This window comes from Cydia pomonella, chromosome 20 (genome assembly GCF_033807575.1).
Source record: "Cydia pomonella isolate Wapato2018A chromosome 20, ilCydPomo1, whole genome shotgun sequence".
Classification (NCBI taxonomy): domain Eukaryota; kingdom Metazoa; phylum Arthropoda; class Insecta; order Lepidoptera; family Tortricidae; genus Cydia; species Cydia pomonella.
The window spans coordinates 13,702,441-13,726,330 of NC_084722.1; the positions used below are offsets into that span (position 1 = coordinate 13,702,441).

At 38.7% G+C, this 23,890-nt stretch overlaps 2 protein-coding genes across 2 annotated transcripts; both read left to right on the top strand.

Moving 5' to 3' along the window:
- The first annotated feature begins 4,398 nt into the window (after positions 1–4,398).
- On the top strand, positions 4,399–5,028 carry LOC133528803 (uncharacterized). Its single transcript, XM_061866271.1, has one exon. The coding sequence runs from the start codon at positions 4,694–4,696 to the stop codon at positions 5,006–5,008; it is 315 nt and encodes a 104-aa protein (XP_061722255.1). The 5' UTR covers positions 4,399–4,693; the 3' UTR covers positions 5,009–5,028.
- Positions 5,029–5,707: 679 nt separating this feature from the next.
- On the top strand, positions 5,708–23,653 carry LOC133529053 (uncharacterized). Its single transcript, XM_061866664.1, has 5 exons — positions 5,708–5,820; positions 6,363–6,516; positions 9,934–10,074; positions 17,838–18,038; positions 23,371–23,653. Exons 2-5 carry the CDS (start codon positions 6,426–6,428, stop codon positions 23,481–23,483), a joined length of 546 nt encoding a protein of 181 aa, XP_061722648.1. The 5' UTR covers positions 5,708–5,820; positions 6,363–6,425; the 3' UTR covers positions 23,484–23,653.
- Positions 23,654–23,890: the final 237 nt, after the last annotated feature.

The following is a 23,890-nucleotide window of genomic DNA, read 5'->3' on the forward strand; positions in this document are numbered from 1 at the left end:
GGCTGACCTGATCAAGTTCGCTATAGTTTATTTGAAAATATTTACTAAGCTTTACTTGAATGTTTTTTTTTCACACAAACACACTTTTTTTTCGAGCGAATATCCGTCAATATTCTCTTTATCAAAAAAGGTTTTTTTGAAGATCCTTCTTCATTTTGGTAGAACTATCGAACGACACCCCACATCATAGGATTTTTAATTTATTTGAAGGTTGCCCTAAAAATTGTTTTTTTTTGGTATTTGGTTTTACTATTTTCTTGCCTTCATTAATTTATTATCAATGCCAAATTTCAGCTTTCTAGCACTAACAATGACGGAGCAAAGCCGCGGACGGGCTCGGAAGCTCGGCTTATTACGTATTTGAGATCTGGAGCTTTCCTGCAGACATTCATGCTAGGCCAAAGGTCGAACTTCATCACTGTGACAAGTATTTTAAAACGCGTGCTCTACAAAAAGTCGAATACCCGGGTAATCAGATAACGGGCGCTCTTCCGCGCGAGGCCAAGGGTCGAGTTTTGAGAGAGCAGAGCATGGAATTGGACAATCGGCTGAAGGCCGGACCATACGATCAGGGCGCGTTTCCATGCAAGGCCAAGCTACAGGAGTGAAGACCCTGGAATTGAACCAATATGATCTCGACTGCTGCAGCTCAACCTTCGGCGTCGCCTAAAAGCGCGTCTTGCTGGGATGTTTTGGTTCTTCGGCCGTATGCAGTTTTCTTTTTTTATTCGGTCGTATGCAGTTTTCTTTTTTTATCCGGCCGTATGCAGTTTCCTTCGATCATTCGATTTTGGGTCATACGATCGCGGCTCTGCAGTAAAGCGCCCTTTGGCTTCAAGCTGCAAATTTTAAACTATTATCGAGAGCTGCACTTTACCTTCGGCCACCTATATAGGGCATTGAAGCTCATTCTTGCGGTCTGCGAAACACAACGTATTTAGTCGGTTCATTTTTAAAACAAATAACCATTCAAACCTCCTGCAGCTCTGCTTTGGGCCTCGCAATATGGTGGTGGCCAAGCTCCGGGCGGCTGCCCCGTTTACCACCCCCAAAGACTTTAAGAGCCATTCCGATTTTTGATCCAAACTGACTATTTATTTTATTACTTATTAACACGATTTAGGGATGTAGTGTTATTTTGTGAAAAGTGTGTAGGTTTAAATGAACTGTTTCCTCTATTACAGTGTTAACAGAAAGGGACGGTATGTACGCTGAGGGCACGTTGGCGCTGATTCTCCACCTGTGTCGCTACACAGGAGTGGCGCCGCTCATCGCGAGACGTGCGTGCGCTGGCTGGCGCTTCCACGTGTCACCGACGCTCGCTGCGCTGCAGACCGTCGTCTGCACAGTTATCAGTTAGTACCTCGGTGCACTGCACTGCACTGGCGCTGTTGCTGCGTTAATGCCAAAAGCACGCAACGCTCGCTGGCCGTCGCTTCAACGTGTCGGGCGCCACTCGACACGGCAGCGAGTAGGCCGTCGACATAACAGCTATGAGTGAAAAAAGAAATCACGTTGTTGCTACTGTCCACGAGTAGATAAAAGTTAGGGCCTGTTTACATGGTAGTAAACAAAGCTTCTCGTCAGGATGAATAATCGGTTCATACTATCGTAATTAATTTCCACAAGTTTGTCGTAAAAAACTGTTCATAGACGAAGTTCTGCTTACTTCAAAATTATCTGTTATTTAAAGCAGTTTCAAGTGTCTCTGTATTTCCTCATAATTGTAATAATTGTTCCCTGTAAAACCTCGTTTTTCGTTCATTAATTTTACGCATTTTATTTCAGACATCATATTACTGACATGTATAATTCTAGAATTATACCAAGACCCCGGCGAGCGTGTCCACGCCGGGAATAGTGTGACGCAGACGTGTGCGTGGGTCTTCGACTCAGTGCTGATGCTCGTCATAGCCAACCTGGCCATCTATAGGGGTCAGGCGCAGATGGAGACCCTGAAACACGTTCTGGATCAGGTAAAAAAGGTACGGGAAAGGATCTTGGTGCGTCTGCTTAGAAGCTTGGACACTAATACCTTGCGAAGGGCCCCACTACATCGCAATGTATTCTGGATCCTAATCTTTATGTCCTCGTCTCGATTGTCGGTATCAGTAACGGTGCAGCCTAAGTATTATTTGGACACGCCTTTGTACACTATATCTCCTACATTTAGGTTTTGGGGTGGAACACGGGTATTTCATTTTATACTTGAAACTAATTAAAAGATAAAATGTACTTCAAATGGCGGTAAATGAAAACTTTTTTCACGCATGTTTTTTTTTCAATTCATGGACAAACTAGAGTCGTGGGCCTATTTCCGTATCATTCGATCATGTGAGATATGTCAAAATTGTATGCAATTGACATTTCATTTCGAACAAAAAGGCATCTCGACTGATATTAGAATAGAGGTCTAATCGAATTGCTTTTTTTTCAGAGATGTTCTAAATTTGAATTTCATAACCAAATCGATTTTGATATCCGTTTAAAGATTTTTATTTCTCAAAAGAATAACAATTATTCACTTACATGAGAAAAAACACAACAATCAATTACAAATTAAATTAGTGAGCAAAAATAGTAAATACATAAATAATGGTGCCGCGCTAGTAAGTAGTAGAAATACAATCTATACATATAATAAAGCTGAAGGGGGTCGAAAGTCTGTACATGGAAGATATTCCAAAAAAAGTAGGCTGGGGATACTAAGAATCGATAACAGAACACATTTGAACAGTTTTTAGAATTTTTGTCTGTTTGTCTGTTTATCTGTTTGTCTGTTTATTTGACCACGCATCACGTGAAAACGGCTGAACGGATTTTGATGCAAACTTTACTAATCTGTCGAGAAAATCCCCGGCCAAGTTATAGGCTATAAAAATTCAACCCCTAGAAGGGGGGGGGGGGGGTAGCCACTACACTCGATTGAGTTAAGTTTGCACCTGAATCTTATGGCGCTACTTAGGAAGGAGGTGCACACTTTTACAACAAATATGTGCTACGAGTATCGAGTACCCTGCTAAACTACCAGATATGGTGCTGAAATTAAGCCACCGAGGAAGGATTTTGCCAAATTAACTCTAAAGTTAGAAAAGGGGGGTGCGGATTTCAATTCAATTTCAATTGTGTTGATGTAATAATACAACGAAATTAAACGACAGTAAATTAATTGCCATACATTGCACACTGAGTAAACATTTAATAATCAAGTAAACTAATAATTTTTAAGAAAAAAAAGCCGACATCAATGAGGGAGACCGGTGAAACAACGATTATTGTTGATTTTTGACTTCATACAATTAAATTAAAAAGACAGCTTCCTACGCCTAATTATGTAGAAAAGGAGGTAACATGTTTTTTTGTCACTGCACCCACCTTGACACATTTCAGATTTGCCCTATGGTTGACTGGTAAGATACCTGCAATAGGGTATTCGACTGTATTCAAGATAAATTAATTATTTCACACCATGCATGAAATAAAGCACCAGATAATTATTAAAAAAAACTAAATAGGATAGAAATATAAAAATGTACCTTGAAAACCTAACTGCTTGACAAACAATTAATAGAATCAGGCGTTACTTTGCGGAAATCCATGCTAATTAAAGCAAAAAATATTACTTTGCTAATCCGCGAGAAAATAACGTGTTAGTCAATCAGTGCTAACCCGTTATACTTACTTGCGTATTTTTACATGCAATTAATGTTCCCACCCTCCCACCAAACACAAACAACAAACACAAATACACAAACACAAACAAACATGCAAAGAGAACAAATTGCCAAACGTGAACTATGCATCGTTGAAGAGTTCCGTTTTGTTCATCATGAACAGTTCCACTTCATAAAATGTCACTTCTACAAATGTAAATACTTGATTTATTGATGAAAATACAAAAATCACTATATGTATGCCTTTCACATTTGAAGAGTTCCCTCGATTCCTCATGGACCCCATCGTCAGAACTCGAACTTGACAAAAATTTGTCTTGAAAATCTAATTTACTTAACAAACACAGCGAAGAGGACAAATCGCCAAACGTGTACTATGTATCGTTGAAGAGTTCCATTCTGATCATCATCAGCAGTTCCACTTCATCAAATGTCACTTTTTAAAATGTAAATGCTAGATTTGTTAAAGAAAATACAAAAATCATTATATGTATGCCTTTCACATTTGAAGAGTTCCCTCGATTCCTTATGTTTATTGTGTTATGTAACTGAGTTTTGATAAAAACGGGACCAGATGCATATATAGATTCAAGCATAAAATAATTTTCAAAATCGGTTCAGAAATGACGGAGTTATGGAGTAACAAACATAAAACAAAAATACACACCGAATTGATAACCTCCTCCTTTTGAAATCTTGAAGTCGGTTAAAAATGAGTTTATACCTAATCGTAATTTTATCGTATCCATATTCATACGTATCGCTTCTTTTAAGCACTTAATAATGGCTACGAAGGTGGGTACTATGAAAAAAAAATCTGATGTTTGCGGTGTAAATGTCAAACGATTTGGGACTCGCATTTTATACGCGTTAAAATGCCATAAGAACTAAGAACTGAAAATGCCTTCCCGAAAAAAAGCGAACCTTTCACGAAAGTCTCGCAACACAATGAGGTTACGAAAATATAGCGACGATCGTGATTTTAGGCGTAGCCACAACTACCAGAGACGTTATGCAGCATGTCGCCTCCGAATTTATGCAACGGAACCCAGCTAAAAGTAGTGCAGCTGCAGCGAAACCTCATTGAGGCACAGATCCTGAAGGGGTGTGGCGCCGCAGAAGTCGTGTTCATCCCGCGCATCCCCCTCATCCTGAGCAATTTCCCGTTCCACTTCAAGCGCCTACAGTTCTCCGTGAGCGTCTGCTTCGCCATGAACATCAACAAGTCGCAGAGGCAGACGCTGCGCGCAGCCGGCGTGGACCTGCGCACGGGCTGCTTCTCGCACGGGCAGCTCTACGTGGCGTGCTCGCGCGTTACCAGCCGCACGTGCTGATGCCCACCGGGGAGACTCGCAATGTGGTGTACAAATAAATATTGTAAAATGTCAATGTTAGGTACATATACTCTTACATACCTACTTATTATAAAAGTATGTAACTGTAGATATAATAAAATTATATGTATATATTTAGTTGTGCCTACATAAACATAACTGTAAACAAAATGTAAATACTCGGCCTCAAGTTCTTGATATCTATTCTCCTTTCCTCTAATCCTACTTCTAACTAATAGGTATTACACCTAAATTCGAAAGTGTTCGGAAGTATGAATTTCTATGTGTATATTTCTTACCTTTTCATGCTTAGACTGATTGGTCTGGAGCACCAATTTGGATGATATTTTCCATGGACATGATTTGTATAGGCCAGTCAAGGATGTAAAAAAAATACAAAAGTGGAACTGTATTGTCCGATATACATCTACTACTCTATGTCATTTAAATCACGTCAAAAATTTGAATAAGGGCGAGTTTGAAAAAAAAAAAAACGATTGATTTTTGGAGTGTAGTTTTATTAAGTGGTTCCTAATTGTAAAATATTTTATCTGGACTACAGTCCTCTAGCGTATCCATCTGTCAACTTTACTTCAAGTTCCACCTCCAGGGGAGAGGCAGAGAAATTAGATGAATGAGCCGGTTACTGATACAGACCGAATTCCACGCGGGCGGAGCCGCGGGCACAGCTAGTCTCTAATAAAAGTGGTGTGTGTCAGGTAGAACAAAAACATGCAAAACAAGTTCAAGAAGTGTGCTTGCTATTGCTAGGAGCGTACCGTGCTGCGCGATGCAAGCGATATAGTTATAAAGTAATTACAACATTATCACAGATAAGAAATTTGTTGTAACAAAACAGTTAATCGTAACGTTGGCCATTATTTACGGATTTTGAAGGCATCATAGAGGGTTTATGATATGAGTGTAGATAATAATATTTTATACAATCGTGAGCTGCTCTTCAGTCGAATACCGTATTTGCCGAGTTGCCTAAGTAAGGTACGAGATTGAAAAGCTAGATTATATCACTATTGTATATAGGTAATACTTTTTCTACTAGTCATCTAAAATAATATTTTTTTACTATACAATCTAAATAATTAATGAAAATTGGCAATGATCTCAGTAGACAAAAATGTAGTACAAAAGGCTCCCGCCCCGCGCTGAGCCCCCCCCCCCCCCCCCCTCTATGGGAGCGCGGCGGCACATGATCAGTTAATTTTTTTATAGTTTACCATTACAGTCGACGAGCAGAAAAAATATTTCAAAACTCTTTTTCGTTCCTCACAGGCTTTATAGCTGTTATTTGTATGGACAGTATGAAATAGTACGTCGACGACGGTGATGTTTACAGATCCATTTTGGTCTCATCGTGAGTGCTCCATCCGCTAAGACGGAGAGAATCAAAAACTTCGCGATGGTCATCATGCTCTTGTGGATGACGTTCATTATATTGATGGACTTCATTTTTTATTACAAGCAAACAACATCCAAAGGATACGCAATGTGTTAGTATACTCAGTAGGGTGAAATCCCCAAAAGATGAACGCTTAAGCGACTACCCCAACTTTACATTTTTTTAACCTGTATGTAGTAGTAATTGTTTTAATCAACTTACGTACGTACGTATACGTACGTATTTTTTTACGTGATTCAACATATAATCAAGTTAAGATTAAACGACTCCGAACCTCATCATTATTCAGTTTTTTTATAAAAATAAATAAGTGCTACAATAGGCCGATTTGCCCAGAAGATGAACAATGTACCCTAATTATGAACAATTTGTTCTCTATAGTTGAACCAAATGATATACTCTAGTATAGAAATGTAACAAATTAATAATATAAAATGTTCTAATAACATTCAAAAAATAACTTTTCATAGAAACAATTTAACAATAAAAAGTAAAATTAAGTAAAAACATTCATCTTATAGATAACTTCCTAAATCATGAACCAACAAAACAGTTGATTCAACTTTTGGTCATGATTTCGGTAAATGAAGTAACAGAATGTTCGAGAGTTCATGTTTTAGAAATACAAGCTAAAGGTATTGTGCATAAGTAGAAGTAGATGAACCAACTAAAACAAACCTTAAAATAACCGAGTTAGATATAAAAAAGCTATGTTCATCTTTTGGTTAAAAAAGCAACTATCATGGGATGATTAATTTGGACATAAAAATGTTATCTACCTTTTTGCGTACAATTAATAACGGCATTTGAAAAAAAACAGGACTTGCCCGAAAGTTGAACACCGTTCATCTATTGGTTTATCGCACTATATTGTAACTTTACAGTACACTATATTGTAACAGCAAATTTCTCATATTTTAATACATAAAAGAAAATAGTATATAACGAAAATTGTCGACAAAATAGTCTAGATTGTATACAAACCCAAATCATCGCATACGTATATTTATTGTCTTAGAACAAAAATGTTAGCCTCGGGGAAGAAATTACAGTTTTAGTAAAAAATACTACTAAGCGAGTAAAATACGTCAGGATTTAATTATTTCGTATTTAAAGCCAAATGTTCATCTTCTGGGGGTTGGTCAACTTTTGGTGCCACTACTCATAATATTTAATTTCAAGTTTCCTTGCTTAGAAATTCGACAAATCACAAATACTCATTTCGAAGCTGTTTCTTAATGGAATTAGTCAAGATAATATCTGCGCCGATTTGTCAGGTACAAAGTATGGCAATGGGAGTGGAGTTCAATAGAAATTGCAATAACGTAAACAAATCAATTCACCTTCGTAATCACGCACTGTTTGACGACAATCATGATCTTATCATTGAAAAAAAAATATATATATATAGTTAAATATTTTATTTGTATCAATTTTTGTTAAAATACCTATAAGTTGGTTAATAATATGTCAGTGATATCAATATTTGTTTACACCATTTCCTTTTTCTATTGGACTTCGGTTGAATTTGGCATTCATGGTGGTGTAGTATACACTCTATAGTTTGCTAGCATGACTTTGCTACGCCGTGCTTTGACGTAGCAAAGTCATGCTCTAAGGGCTCCTACACAATCGCCCAGCGTAGGCCAGTCCAAGGGACGCACCTATGCGGTGGAATGAGATAGCAATATCACTTACTCCCTTGCTGGGCCATCGTGTAGAGGAGCCATAAAAGTGTATTTCTTATAAATGTCAAATCTAACATCGCATTTGATAACGTTTTGCTTCTGTAATTTTGACGTAGGTACAGTCACGTCTAAAAATATCGATACGACAAAGTCGCAAAATATACACGACCTTATTGCCCATTCACTAAGGTGTATTCATATTTATACACTTAGGAGCAAAAAAATCGACTAAAATTTATGTTGGATTTAAAAATTAAATGCCTACGAAACTAATTCGCGTATTCTTAAAGTAATAGTACCATTAAAAAGTTGCTGAATTGCTTTTTAAGAAATACAAAATTCCTGAAGTATTCTTTCAGATACTGAAAAACTAGCGATTTTAGCAAGATGGGGTAAAATTGCGTTCGATATATAATAATAAATGGGAATAAAAGCAATTTTGTAGAGAGAAAACCATTTATTTTTTCTGTTTAATATTTTGTATTACCACCGCGGGCCTTCGTGACGCATGCAATCCGGTTCTTGGTGGATCTTATCAGCTTCCTGATAGTATCCTGCGGATAAGCTTCCCATTCCTCGACCAAAGCCTCTTTCAAGGCCAAAATCGTGTCAGGAGCTCCCAGACGGGAGTGTCCCGGGCTCGAACCTTCCTTTTTAGATGATCCCACAAGTGCTCGATGGGGTTCAAGTCCGGACTCATAGGTGGCCATGCAAGGGTGGAGATCCCAACCTCGGCAAGGTATGCCCGCGTGGCTCGTGCGGTATAACAAGGGGCGTTATCTTGCATAAGATGGAACCCCTCTCCATAAAATCCTGCATAGGGGATGACATGATCTTGCAGGATATCTGTGCTGATATACCGATCTGCGTTCAAACCACCTCCGCGGCCCCCACCAGGAATGAAAACCAGCTCGGTCCTCCCCTCCATGGATATCCCCGCCCACATCATGAAGCATCCCCTCCCCCCCGTAGGCGACTGTCTCGGAGATGCAGCACGGCGCAAATCGTTCTCCAGGTCTTCGGTACTCCCGTCTTCTTCTGTCACTGCCATGGAGACACACCCTGCACTCATCGCTGAAGAGTACGCGGCTCCATTTTTCGTACGTCCAATTTTTGTAAGTGGCCATGAAATCCATACGAGTGTCCCGGTGCCTCCCTGTCAGTTTGGGCCCTGTGGCAGGCCTTTTTGGGGTAAGGTTGGCTTCCTTAAGTCTTCGACGAACTGTCCACTTGCTGACTGGTTGCTCTCGGTTCTGCATCAGCTGCTGCTGGATGTCAACGCCGGTACGCTACCGATCACGAAGAGTGGCCGTAATGATGAAGTGGGACCACTTCTCTCCTCGATGTACACCTGGGACGGCCAGATCCAGGTTTACGAGCAAGGTTTCCAGTCCGAGTGAACTTTTGGTTGACTCTGGAAACAGTAAACGGACTTAAATTCAGCTGTTCAGCAACTACACGCTGCGTAAGGCATTGATTGAGCAAGACAATAACTTGGCCGGCTTCAGTTTCTGTCGTGTCCATTTTCAGGCGGGCCGTATGCTTGTTTGCCACCGACGTAGTATAAAAATAAAATAAAAAGGTAATTCCAAGGAATGATTGCGGATCGGACCGGATTGTAGACGTGACTGTGTGACGTGACTGTTTTGCCGTTCTCGAGGACGTTCTTCATTTACTAAGGGAAATATTCTCGCAAAACAATGAACCTTCTTGAGAACATCACAACTCTAATGATGTGTTTTTTAGAAAGAGACAACATTTAATAGAGATTTGCTTAGTTTTATAAACAAGGAGTTAAGTTAATAGTAGTTATTTTTCAGGGACGATTAATCTATGTTTCGGAGTACGTTACATCGTGGACCTACAGGGCATGATAGCGGTGGTGAAGTGGGCGTGCACAGTGCTAGTGGTACACGAGGGCGTCGCTGCCCTCAACCAACACCTGTTGTGTCTGCGATATGGTAACTATGGAGGGTAGAGGTAACGAGAAAACTCTCTCATTGGAGAATAGTTGCAATGTGTCCAGCTGTCAGCTTTAAATAACAGTTCCAAATCTGTCCAGTGTGGCGCTAGAGTAGCTATAAAATTAGCAGTTATTGACGGAGTGAAGTGCGCTGTTAATGATTTGAACTTTTTTCTTTTTCAAATATTATTGAAGGTTTTTTGACGGACACTTTTTCATACATAGGTAGAGAGTGTTCGGTGACCTATACTAGCTACGCTACTTAACAGTCGTTAGACCTAGTATTCTGTCAGCTGTCTAAAGGTACCCGGTTTGACCGTGGCCGGTGACAACCACCCCATCTGCCCGGTCATGGTCGTCGACGAAAAATAATAGGATCTTTGAAGCGTGGTAGTGGCGGAAAGTAGCGGAAACAAAAAGATTTAATTTTCGGATATATGTATCTTGACCATAGATATAGGTAATATTCCTAAAGATGGAGTCTAAGCCAGCTGTCACCGTAGCCACATACACACATCCACAATTTTATGTAGGATTAACAATGAGTAACCAAAAGTTGTGGCCATATCGGTAAACTATTGGCATTTTTTACAATGTAAATTTTACTTGAAAGGATTTCAACCTAAATGAAGAGTTAACCATTATAACCCAACTTTATATATTCTTATTAGTATGATTTTGTAAGTTCGATATTACAATAATTACCGGCGGAAATCCAAAAAAAAGTCTTGATAGTTCATTCGCGATCATTTCTCGTTTTTACCTCAGTGCAACTAGAAAACATATCTGAAGATGTATAATCCACTTTAAAGGAAAGGTTTTCATCTCGTCTTAAGCTTCCTTCAACTTATTATCTTATACCGATAGATTTATTCTCATTTTTGATTTAATGAATTCAACAGAAAACGCTCATTTTACGCATTTCGGCTTGTCATGTCACGTCAAGTCATTCGGAGCAACGCGATCTTATTTGTATATTTATATTATCTGACCATACTTTAGTCTTCCATTGTTTGAGTTATATTTATTAGATTTGTAGTTTTGGCTAGTCTCAGGGGCTTTAATAAATGAACTAAACGTAACTTTTCAAGGAACTCAAGTTACTACATGAAACCTAAAGCGCAATGTATCCTAGTCCTATTTAAAATTCATCCTGTTCTCAGTAAACTACATAAGAATTAACAATTGGGTTTCACAAGAGGTCGTTCGACGACTGATGCCACCTCTGTACTAATCAAGCACATGTACGCCGCCTGGGAACACTCGCTAGATGCCATAGGTGTCTTCTGCGATCTCTTCAAAGCATTTGATTGCCTGCAGCATGATACACACACGCTAAAGCACTACGGTCTGTCAACTAAAGCTCTAAGTCTTGTTAAGTCTTAAATAAACCAAAGAACCTAGAAAGTTGTTGTAAATGGAACAGTGTCTAGTGGTATGACTGTAAAGCTCGAGGTACCACAGGGTTCAATTCTGGGACCTTTTCTCTTCCTTGTATATATCAATGATGAACCGAACCTAGTAAAGTATAAATGTGATATATAGTTTTATTTGCTGATGACACCTCACTGATTTTCAAAGATGACAGGAAACTGAACGATTATGGCCATGTGAATCAAATTTTGGAAGAGGTGCTACGAATAGAAAGGTTCACAGCAAATAGTTTACTTCTTAATGCGAAAAAGCAAAATTCTAAATGTGGCAAATTTTTGCTGCTGAATTTAAGATAAACTGAAACTATCATCACATTAAATGGTGAAAAGCTGGACCTTATCGAGAATAGATAGATAGATAGATAGATAAAAACTTTATTCGTTTCCACAACATACATGGTAGGTAGGTATAGACAATAAGAAGAACATGCAGCTTAGAATTATTCTTAAAACTAGTTTACAATTCTTGAATGCAAAACCATGTGTCGTGGCAGAGAATAGGCGCTGGCTCAGCATGATGACGCGGCAAGCCACATTGCTGATATTCTGCCAGGACCTTACAAAAACAAAAAAGACTGTACAACGCTTAATTCTTATTAATATAACCCAATTATGCTCATGTTGTGTTGTGTGTGTAATGGCGTGTGCTTTTGTGTATTCGATATAGTAGGTAGCTACATTATTGAGATTTAATTTATATGTTACAATTTGACCCTAAGATTTTGTAAAATTTGAATTTAAATAAATAAATGAGACTACTTCATCTACGAGGGAGTTTCAACCTTGAAGTTTTTGATGGTTTAAAAGGTGTAACCGATATTTAATTTTAAAATAGAATTAATTTTTTAAATTACGAATTGGGGGAGGAATGTTGTTCCAACATTTTGTTGCACGGTAGCGGAAACTCCCTCTAAAAGCAGCGGACTTGTGTTTAGGGACTTGTAGCACGGCTGCTCGTGACGTTCTAGGTTGATGGTGGTTGTTAGTGAGCCATACAAGTTTTTTAAATAGATAGGTGGGCAGTTTTGTCTGTATGGTATCAAAGAGTAAGCACGCGAACATAAGATCCAGACGAGCGGTCATTTTTAGAAGACCCGAGTTATTTAAGTATGGTGTAACGTGTGCCCGGGGAGGGATTTTAAAGCAATACCTAGCGCACGCATTTTGCACTCTTTGAATGAGACGCTGTGAACGAGCAAGAAGACATGGGCCGTAAGCAGTGAGGCAATAATGAAGTTTAGATAAAACGAGGGACTCACAGAGTCTCATTCGAAGTTTGACACTGAGAAGATTCCGGAAATTGTACAATATTTTTAGGCGATAAAGACAGTTCCGGACGGTTTCTATCACGTGATTTTCGATACGTTTCCCAATACGTTTTACTGGGCCTTTTTACCCTCTTTCTGCTGGCAGAACTCCCCAGGAGCTCCCGGTTACGTGGAGTCACTACTCCTCAATAACTCGCTAGAAGCTGCCCTGCGTTGGCTGATTGCACTGGTAAAACCAGCGGGCGATGGGGTCGGCACATCCCTGTTATTAATTATTATTAGATTTTTGCAATCTTAATCAGACATTTAATGACTTGTCAAAAAACTGTTTACTGTGCGCCAGATAACTGCAGTTATAATATTCCTTATTAAAAAAGTGAATTTTTAAAACTGTTATTTTCGTTCATCAAATCAATAATTGTTTTATTTTCCTCGCGTTGCCCCGGCATTTTTGCCATGGCTCATGGGAGGCTGGGTCCGCTGGGCAACTAATCCCAAGAATTGGCATAGGCACCAGTTGTTACGAAAGTGACTGCCATCTGATCTTCCAAACCAGAAGGTAAACTAGGCCTTATTGGGATTAGTCCGGTTTCCTCAGGATGTTTTCCTTCACCAAAAAGTGACTGGTAAATATCAAATGATATTTCGTACATAAGTTCCGAAAAACTCATTGGTATGAGTCGGGGTTTGAACCCGCGACCTCCGGATTAAAAGTCACTCGCTCTTACCGCTAGACCATTAGCGCTTAGCTTGTTAATGTCAACTCAATAATAATTTATTTTTTACTAGCTTTTGCCCGCGGCTTCGCCCGCATACTAAGCAAAAAAAAGTTCTCAGTTTGACCCGTATGTTTGTATGAACACATAGGTATGTTTGTCCGCGATTATTAGAACTGAAATTGGGAGAAACAGTCCTGTCGTGGTATCTATTAGGATAACGAGGGTCACGTTCCATACCTCAAAAACTAAAAAAAAATACTACTTATAGGATCACGTATGGCTGTCTGTCAATCCATCTGTTACAATCGATTTGCTCCGAAACTACTGGACCGATTGAATTGCAATTTGGCAAAAATACTTTCAACATACAACAACAAATAACCATAAAACGACACCTATATTGATATTTAGTCATTTCAATCCCATCGCACCCCAACAAGGGATTTGTGTTTCACGTATACCTCGTTAGATTTTACAATCGTTGTTATTTTCGTAATCAGCGATCCGCTAAACCATAGAAATAATACCCATGTTGATTTTTAGACTTTGTCACCGTATTTCCTCCTTTTAGGGGTTGAATTCTCAAAACACCTGCAACACATGCTTACTTATTTATCGTTAGGAATACTCTTGTAAAGTTTCGAATAAAATAGTCTAACTAATCTTACTTCCCCATACAAAGTTTGAACCCCCATTTCACCCACTTAGGGGGTGAAAATTGAAAAATCCTTTCATAGTGCACCCCTAGACCTTGTAAAGAACCTACTCGCCAAATTTGGAATCTCTAGAACCAGCGGTTTAGGCTGTGCGTTGATATGTCAGTCAGTCAATTTCTTCTTTTATATATTTAGAAGTTTAACAAGTAACAACGCCATCTGCTTATTTATTAATTTTACTTTTATTTCTTTATTAAAACTTTATTGCACTGTAAAAAATATACACTTACAAAAGGCAGATTTAATGCCACTATGCATTAATAATAATATAATGCACATTTAATACACTCTCTATAATCTGGCACCAAATTTGAAAAATAATGGCACGAAGGGTCGATATTTCATCGCATATACCATACGAGTATATGTAAAAAAAATTCATTTCGCGCCTTTTTCAAGTGTCACATTCATAAATTAGGTTATAGAATGCATGATTTATCAGGGTTATTTAAATTTATACATGGCGTGGCGCGTGTCGCCGCGACATGGCCAGATCGTGGCCATACCGTGTATGCCGTCAACAGTCGGAATTTAGCTGTCATCGAAAAATATACGAGTCAATTTTCTTAAAATGCCGTTGTTTCGTGTCGAAATAGGAGTGCATCCAAAAACTATAAGGATGATGGAGTTACATACCACATGTGTGTACCTACCTCATCAAAATGGCGAGAGCATATTCGACTATGTTTAGTCGGTTTCCATATTGCATCGTTCCTATTTAATCTAATTTTTTCCGTTCATCTCGCAGACAGCAGCGGATCAGTCGGAAATCTAAAACGAATATCACAAAATAAAAATATGAAATTAAACTGTAATTTTATAAAAGACAAAACATAATTTGAAATAAAAGAATGAAAAACTAAAAAATAATATTTTCTATAGTCATACAAGGAACTTAAAGTAAGCATCAAAGAGCATATAATCACTACGTTTTAAGAGACGGGACTTCCATACTAGCGAGTGGAATCCCTTTGTTTCGCAAATCATTACCAAAATGTACGACAAAGAACTGTCAAAGAACCATAGTACCAACATAAGCAATTTAAATAGTGTAGTACGCTACACGCTTGCGTTTCTTATCGATATCGATAAAATGGGGAGGGTTGAAATATAGACTCTTGTCTACAAATTTTGTACTCGAAATCAAGTTAGGATCGAGTCCACATTTAAGTTGTATGTTATATAGTGGATAGTTCTATGAGTGGACTGATACGTGGTCGAGCTTAATGTGGACTCGATTTTTTTTTAGAACACCTTGTTGGTCTTCACCACTAGGAAGGATCAAAGTAGCACTTTTTTTCCCTACTAGGAGGGATCACTTTTTTCCTCTTTTTGCATACTTCTTAGGTTAAATTAGTTAATTTAATTACCATTAATTAAATTTATTTATTTATTTTTACCATAATAATTTCCTCATAGGTGATGTGAAAAGCAGTATGTAAATTTATCACGTAGTAGCAAAAATATTTTTACCTTAGGGTGGTATTCCACCTATCCAATTTCTTGGTCCAATGTCATTGCGTCTCACTCTGTCATTAATCAAAATGTGAGACGCAATACACATTAGACAAAGAAATTGCATAGGTGGAATACCACCCATAGGCGTTAACACTTGAATCCCTCACTACGCTAGGATTCTATTTTAGAATACTTCGTTACACTCAGATTGTAATTATAAAATCCTTCACTATTTTTTTCTTAATTTTTTTTTTATTAAAAGCACTATTTTCATAATGATCTGCAGATACATGTATCAATAAATGTAACTTTTCTATGGGAAGATGTATCAGGTCTTCGTTCCCAACAAATTTAACCCACTGCCTGCATCTGAAAACATACAGCATTGGTTATGTACAGTTTATATTCCAAGTGTTTGCTAATGAGATGATCAACTGATTACAAAGCGCTAATATGCATCTATAAATCAAATCAAATATGTTAAATAATGACCATTAATGCATAGATGATAGATAATTTTCCACTGAAAATCTTCGACGAATTAATTTTGTATCATATTGCATGCAAGTTCTCAGGAAATTTCACATATTTTATTTAATTACTTACACTGATATACAAATAAACATACAATTATCGATAGTTTTAGTACATCCCTAGTTCACAACTAAAAATAATATAAAATATCAAATTTTCGATGTGTTTAAAGCCTGCTGCACCAAAATAAGGTCAAAAGTATCTAAAGCAATACGTACCGGTCTTTATCCAATGGAAATTTCGCCATAAAATCCCTTTTTTCGTGATTTTCTCGAGTGGCTCGCTTGCCACATATTTCACACTTAGTAAACCGTTTTCTCGGTGGCATTCTAACAAACTCGTTCTTTACTCTGATCACGGTTCACTATTTTCGATATTTTCACTAAATAATAAAGAAATTGCACAAAATACCCGAACAAAACATTGAAGCCTTCATAACAAACAAAACAATTAGGCTGACAGTTGACTTGATGTAAACTTGACAGAATAAATAGCACTGACGTTTTATTTTTCTTCGTTGGCAAAGATTTGCGAAACAAGTTCCATACAAAACTTATTTTGTTCCTAGTTGCGTCAGCCTGGTAAGCATATTCATTTTATTAATGTAACCGTCATGCCACATTTGGAGAAAAAAAGATTCATATCACCTGGCAACATTTATAAGTAATGGCGGCTGACGAAAATTTGGATTTTTGTATTTACAATTACCTACGTAAAAATATCACATTAAACACGATACTTACGCGTGAAATGTTATATCTTGCGGTTTGTTTTTATTCACTGATGTGTTGTGACACCCATTCACCGCACAAACAACCATCTTTCTTGTATTTTTTAATTTATAATCGGGAGGTGTACACAACCAACTAGACCTTGAGTACTGCGAGGACCGTTCGGATACGATGACACGAGTGCGACATTATGTCGTACTCGAAATGGCTTCACTAGGGATGTACAGACTAGGCATCTATCTAGGCTCATTATTATAAATCTATGATCAAGATAATATATTGTGTCCGAATTTAAGTTTCTGGCCGACCGCGTATAATAGTACTTAGTTAACTTTTGTAACGCTAGATGAAGCTTTTACCTTCACGTGCGCCGCGGATCGCTTCCATGTGTGCTAGCGGGGAGGGAGGAAGCTAGCGGGCGTGGCGTACGAACCGGTATTCGCGGCTTTAGCTTTATCACTGGTAAACGCAGGCTCTGTACCTTTCGTAAGTGTCTGAAAGCAGCTGGACTTACTTTGGCCGGTGAAACCAGGTACCTTCCAGCGGTAGCAGTGTATCATGACTAATGATACCGGATGAAGGTTATAGTAACACATGGCGTGTTAAAAGGCGAGTCCAGATAAATATAGTTATCCTAGTTTGGTTCCAATTACGTGCCGACTAACTTAAGGGGCCCACTGATTACCAGTTCGCCGGACGATATCGGTCTGTCAGTTATACGCGATTGTCAGCCTTTGCGAAAAACTGACAGGCCGATATCGTCCGGCGATCTGGTAATCATTGGGCCCCTTAGCGCTACTCATGCGCGGCTCGCACAGAGCACGCAAACTACCTACAGCAAACATGTGCGTGCATTAGCGAGATTTGGATACACACTAAAGGTTATTAAATCTATTTTTCAGGATCGGAATTATCAATACTGACTGGCGAGGTGAGTGTGAAGAAAGCAGAGACATTGATTCAGCGTTTAGCTCTCTCCTATGAGCGCATGAGCAACATGATGAGACAGATGAACGAGGCCAATGGCCTGTTTCTGATTGTCATGCTCTTGTCCACGTTCCTGAGGCTCGTGATCACTCCTTACTACATGCTGTTTCTACACGGTAAGGACTTTTATCGTCTTTTTAGAGTCGGAGTCTAGACTCCGATTACGTTTAAGTTTCCGTTAAGTTTGCGTCTACGCAACAGACTTCAGAGCCCCTAGTGTAAATTTATTCGATTTCGTAACGTGACGTACGCGTTTGCGTTAATTCAATTCAATTCAATACATTTATTTCAGGTCAAATAGGCCCATATAGTTTGTTAGTAATTACATTATACTATATTAAATTACACATTTACATTAATTAGTCTTCCTACAACTAAGGTTAGTAAACACATGACATAACATACTATTTCTACATACAGTATATTGGCTTGCCTGTCAGTACATGTATCATATGGCAATGATTCATGTACTGACAGTCAAACCTTGACGCAAATACCCTCAGGATGATGTTAGAGCTGTCCCGCACCCTACGCGACAGGGATGTGCACCGCTTCCGCATTGTGGTGTAGAAACAGTCTACCCTAGCTTCAGCAAACATCCCCGATGCGCTGCAGTAGCGAGGCAGCCCCATCATCATCCTGAAGGCATTGTTGTACTGTACACGGAGAGCGTTGTACCGTTTCTGGGTATACGAGATCCACAGGCTGCTCGTGTAAAAAATTGTGCAAAAGGCTCTAAATAGAGTTACCTTAACTTCGGCAGAGCAACGAGCAAACCTGCGGGCCACCATATTTGCCCTAACAGACAACGCCCTCCGTTCTCGCTCTATATCGGCGTCATCTTTCAAGTCAGAGGTTACCACATGGCCAAGATACTTAAAAGATTCTACCCTATCCAAAGGAGTACCATATAAGCGAATAGGCGGCACAGGTGGCAGATGCTTACCTCTGACTTGAAAGACCATGCATTCGCTCTTTTTTACATTATATATTAGGCCATGGCTGCTAGCAAATTGCTCACAGATGCCAAGCAGCTGCCCAAGGCCACACGGAGAGGCACTCAACAGCACCATGTCGTCAGCGTAGCTTAAGTTGTTGAGACATACGTCATCAATGTGGCAGCCGACATGAGTGCTGCTGAGCTCCTCTATTAATGCATTTATATACAGGTTGAAGAGCTTGGGTGAGGAGACACCCCCTTGCCTCACCCCGCACTCCAACCTGTATGGATCCGAATATGCGTTTGACCATCTCACCACGTTGACCTGGTTAACATACCAGAACTTAAAAAGGTGGTAAAGTTCAGTAGGCATATCGATATTTTTTAGTTTCTGCCATAATATATCATAATTAACCAGGTCGAACGCTTTAGAGAGGTCAAGAAAACACGCATACACAGCCGTGTTTCGATCCGTATAATACCTGACAGTCTGCTTTAGGCACAAGATAGCTGTTTCGGTTGATAGGCCCGGTCTGAAACCGAATTGGTTGTGATGTAGATTTAGGTATTTGTCAAGCTGAGTGCTGAGCAGACTGTCAAGTACTTTAGCGATCACAGTTGCCAATGAAATCGGCCTATAGTTGTTTCTATCACTAATATCGCCATTTTTGTTTTTAACTATTGGCACAACTACAGTTTTCATGAGAGCATCCGGCAAGTGAGAATGACTTATGCAAAGGTTAAATAATAAGGCCAGTACTCTAGGTAGGTGAGAGCCAGCATACTTAAGGTGTTCTATGCTTAGGCCGTCGTGTCCAGGTGATTTTCCCCGAGCCATTGATTTAATTACTGCATGAACGTCTTTCGCATTAAATCGAGCTATAATTTCCTGCCCACGCGGCCATTCATCACCATTTGACGGCATTGCCACCAAAGGTGACGATACAGTGAAATGAGATTTAAATATGCTGGCTATACTGTTATGATCGCTAATGCCATTAATACTTGCCGGAAGGCCAGGTTTGCCATTCAGCCTCTTAGTTGATTTCCAAAAGCTACGAAAATCCTGATTTCCATGATGACTTGCCAAGATGTCCATTTTTATTTGTTCGCTATGGTTTTGACACCACTTCAAACGCTGTTTAAAAACATTCCGACTACTTTGCATGTCATCATAAACACGTCCGGCTTTAGGTTTTCCATACCAAACCCAAGACTTAAATTTATCCCTAGCCTCCAAATGCGCCGCACGGACATATTTGTTCCATCCAATTACTACTGGTTTCTTTTTAAGGGCGCGTTTTAAAGAATAACAACTAGCGGCGGCATCACTCAAAACCTCTATTATATTAACATATAGTGCATCTATAAGTTTTTTGTGGCCGTTGTCATCACAATAACGGTCACAGCAAGATTTAAAGTCATTTGAAAAATCAATTTGGCCAAGCCGCTCATGACAGATTTTGTTATACAAATCTACTTGTTCGGGTTTTCTTTCCCCCCAAATAATCTTGTTAGTCACAGGCTTTATTTCGTGTAATAATTCGGATCCAATATTACCAACGTTACATTTAACACACAGAGGATAATGGTCCGACCATAGTACATCATATTTAAAGCTAACATTTACAATTGTTTTCGTGGCAGATTCCGTTGTCAAAATGTGGTCTAGCCAACGCCTAGACCCGTTAGCCTCGCTGATAAAACTGTAGGTATTTGATGTCAGTCCTAACATATCTATGTCAGCACATTTCCACTTTTGTTCGGAACAAAAATTTGTCATTTCGTTATAAAATAATTCGTCCGGATGAGCGTTAAAGTCTCCTAGTATGTATGCCAAACGGACATCCTCATTAATAATAGTAGCACTCACCAGACTAAGGCAATTAAGTCTCATTTTGTATGGGATTTAGAAACAGCGAGCCAAGCGGGACGTTTTGGAAACTCGAAATCCCTTACAAAATGAGACTTAACGCAAATGCGTACGTCACGTTACGCCATCGAATAATTTTACACTAGGGGTACAGGTTAGGGGTTAGTGGGCGAGTTATAGACCGCGGGCCAGGAGCATATATCGTCAGTCATCGCCTCCCGGCTGGTACTTTGTCAGATGATGGTTTAGACGCCATCATGAATAACAAAAAATAGTTAGCCGGTTGTATCGCGGAAAAACCGTCAGTAGGTAGATGACATGAACATGTAAAAACATTTTTTTTTCAGTCGTCGACTCCCGATTGAAATTGTGTCAGATGAAAGTTTTGATGCTGTTTTAAATAAAGAAGCCGGTTGTATCGCGGTGGAAAGACCGTCAGCTATTCACATGAACATGTAAAAAATACGCGTCTTACCACTTTATGTCCGCAAAGTATGCGTAATGTGTAAATTGCGTAACCCGTTTATTTGAAACACCTGATGGAATGCTACATGCAAAGTTTCATGGTTTTTTTATAACTATCATAAAAAGGTAAAGCCTTTATTTTTTACATGTTCATGCGATAAATAATAGTACATTGTGATACAAGTGTGCTAAGTTGGTCATTACACACGAGGTGATATTATGCGCGCAAGCTGCAAGCGAGCGCGCAATAAGAAAGCCGGTTTTTTCAACACACTTGCGAGGAAAATAGAAACTTTCATATTAATTAAATTTTAATTGTTAAGTCGGTTAGTAAAAGTCTTGCATCTGTCATACTGCCTGCCGCCCCTCGCCCCGCCACCGCATTATTAGCAATCAGTTACCTTCTTAAATCAGTCGGATAATATAATGAAAAAGCACGAGCGTTATAATATACTGAAAAAGCACGCGTGATTAATATCGGGGATTATGAGCCAAAAATCGATGGAATAAAAACGCCGTTTTGAGCAAGTGTGTTGAAAAGAAATAAAACACACACAGGTACAATAAACAAACGCAACACAAATAACTACATAGATTTATAACTAGCCTAGATGCCTAGTCTGTACATCCCTAGTGAAGCCATTTCGAGTACGACATTATGTCGCCCTCGTGTCATCGTATCCGAACGGCCCTCGCAGTACTCAAGGTCGAGTTGGTTTGTGTACACCTCCCGGTTATAAATTAAAAAATACAAGTAAGATGGTTGTTTGTGCGGTGAATTGGTGTCACAACACATCAGTGAATAAAAACAAACCGCCTGATATAACATTTCACGCGTAAGTATCCAGTTTAATGTGATATTTTTACGTAATTGTAAATACAAAAATCCAAATTTTCGTCAGCCGCCATTACTTATAAATGTTGCCAGGTGATATGAATCTTTTTTCCTCCAAATGAGGCATGACGATTACATTGATAAAATTAATATGCTTACTTTAAGTTCCTTGTATGACTATAGAAAATATTCTTTTTTAGTTTTCCATTCTTTTATTTCAAATTACGTTTTGTCTTTTATAAAATTACAGTTTAAATTCATATTTTTATTTTGTGTGATATTCGTTTTAGATTTCGGACTGATCCGCTTCTGTCTGCGAGATGGACGGAAAAAATTAGATTAAATAGGAACGATGCAATATGGAAACCGACTAAACATAGTCGAATATGCTCTCGCCATTTTGATGAGCAAGTAAAGTAATTTTTATTTGTGGAACACAGGTGTTACAGTTAAGGTCTGTAAAAACGAAACGCAACTGTCACTGTCGCACTTATATGGAAGACTGATAGAGAGACACAAAGCGTTTCGTTGTCGAAGCAATAGCGATTGCAACCTTGGCTAGGCCGGCAGGTACAATTACTAGTACTGACGATAAATAGTTATTTGTTTTACAAGAGGGAAAGTTGTTGTTTAACCGCTCGTGCTAATTAGCAATATTATCGAGCTAAGTAGATAAAGATCCCAAAATTTCTAAAAATGGAATCTTGAGCGTTGCGAGGGTTTCAAGTTACGAGAGTTAAACAAATTTTGCCCCACGTGAAACACAAAACTTTTCACCACACCAACCCGAAGAAAATATTAAATGTAAGATATCAAATAAAATCAAACCAAATCGAATCCAAATGATCGTCATTAAATATTTATCATTTAAAATCATTATTCCAAAGTCAATTCTACCAGCTATTTTAATCAGTAATGTATCTGTGCACATTTGTAAAATAAAAAAATAAACGTTTTTTATTTAAACATTATTTCACAAAGTACAGAAATGCAAAGTCCTTAAAAGAAACCTTGAAAGCTTTTGCTATAAATTTAATATCTACATACACACTCCCAAATGATTGATAGCCAAGTATAAGGATGTAGTTAAAATCCATCTACTTTAAGGGGAATAAATGAACTCTGGCAACCCGTTTTTGTATATATGTGTGTGTCGCTGAGCGTAAGACACGAGCGTCGCACGCACACATCGATCGTGTTTCGGCTTCACTTTTGGCAGATTAGCCTTATGAGGACAAACTGTCTATGTGTGATAGGTCAGTGAATAACTACATATTAAATTATACACTATATAATCCGTTTAAATATTTTTTATTTAAATTTTTGTCCATTCAGAGGTGTACGGAACGATATTTTCAATCAACTGGATACTAGTTCACTTGGCGGTGTTGGCACTAACCATAGAGCCCTGCCACTGGACGCATACACAGGTAATCATTTTCCGTTAGTTAAGACTAGGGAGCCTAGCTAAGATGTCAATCGTACATTAGAAAACGCTAAATGAAAAGTAATAAGTTTTTGGCAAAAATTAAATTTTTGGTACAAGCTTTTATCGCTGACTGTACTTTTCTTTCAACTAATAACCATCGAGACAATTTTAAAAACCTAAACACAATTAGGTTGCGTTGTTTGAGCACAGAGTTCCTATGGCTACCTCCTGTCTCCATCATCAGATCAGCTCGATGGTACCATAATATATTGTCATCTGACTTACACGTGTATGCAAATTTTCAGTTGTATCGGAAACAGGGAAGTGGGTAGTTTTTGTTAGACATCTATTCGATTCTGCGAGGTCACAGTTTTAACCTAACCTAACCTTCTATTCGTTAAACGTTAGATTCTGTGGGGTCGCCGT

Coding starts and splice junctions, on each gene's coding strand:
- LOC133529053 (XM_061866664.1), top strand. CDS start 6,426: ATGGTCATCATGCTCTTGTGGATGACGTTCATTATATTGATGGACTTC. Junction 10,075..17,837: donor CCTGTTGTGTCTGCGATATG/GTAACTATGGAG, acceptor TCTATTTTTCAG/GATCGGAATTATCAATACTG. Junction 18,039..23,370: donor CTACATGCTGTTTCTACACG/GTAAGGACTTTT, acceptor TTGTCCATTCAG/AGGTGTACGGAACGATATTT.
- LOC133528803 (XM_061866271.1), top strand. CDS start 4,694: ATGTCGCCTCCGAATTTATGCAACGGAACCCAGCTAAAAGTAGTGCAG.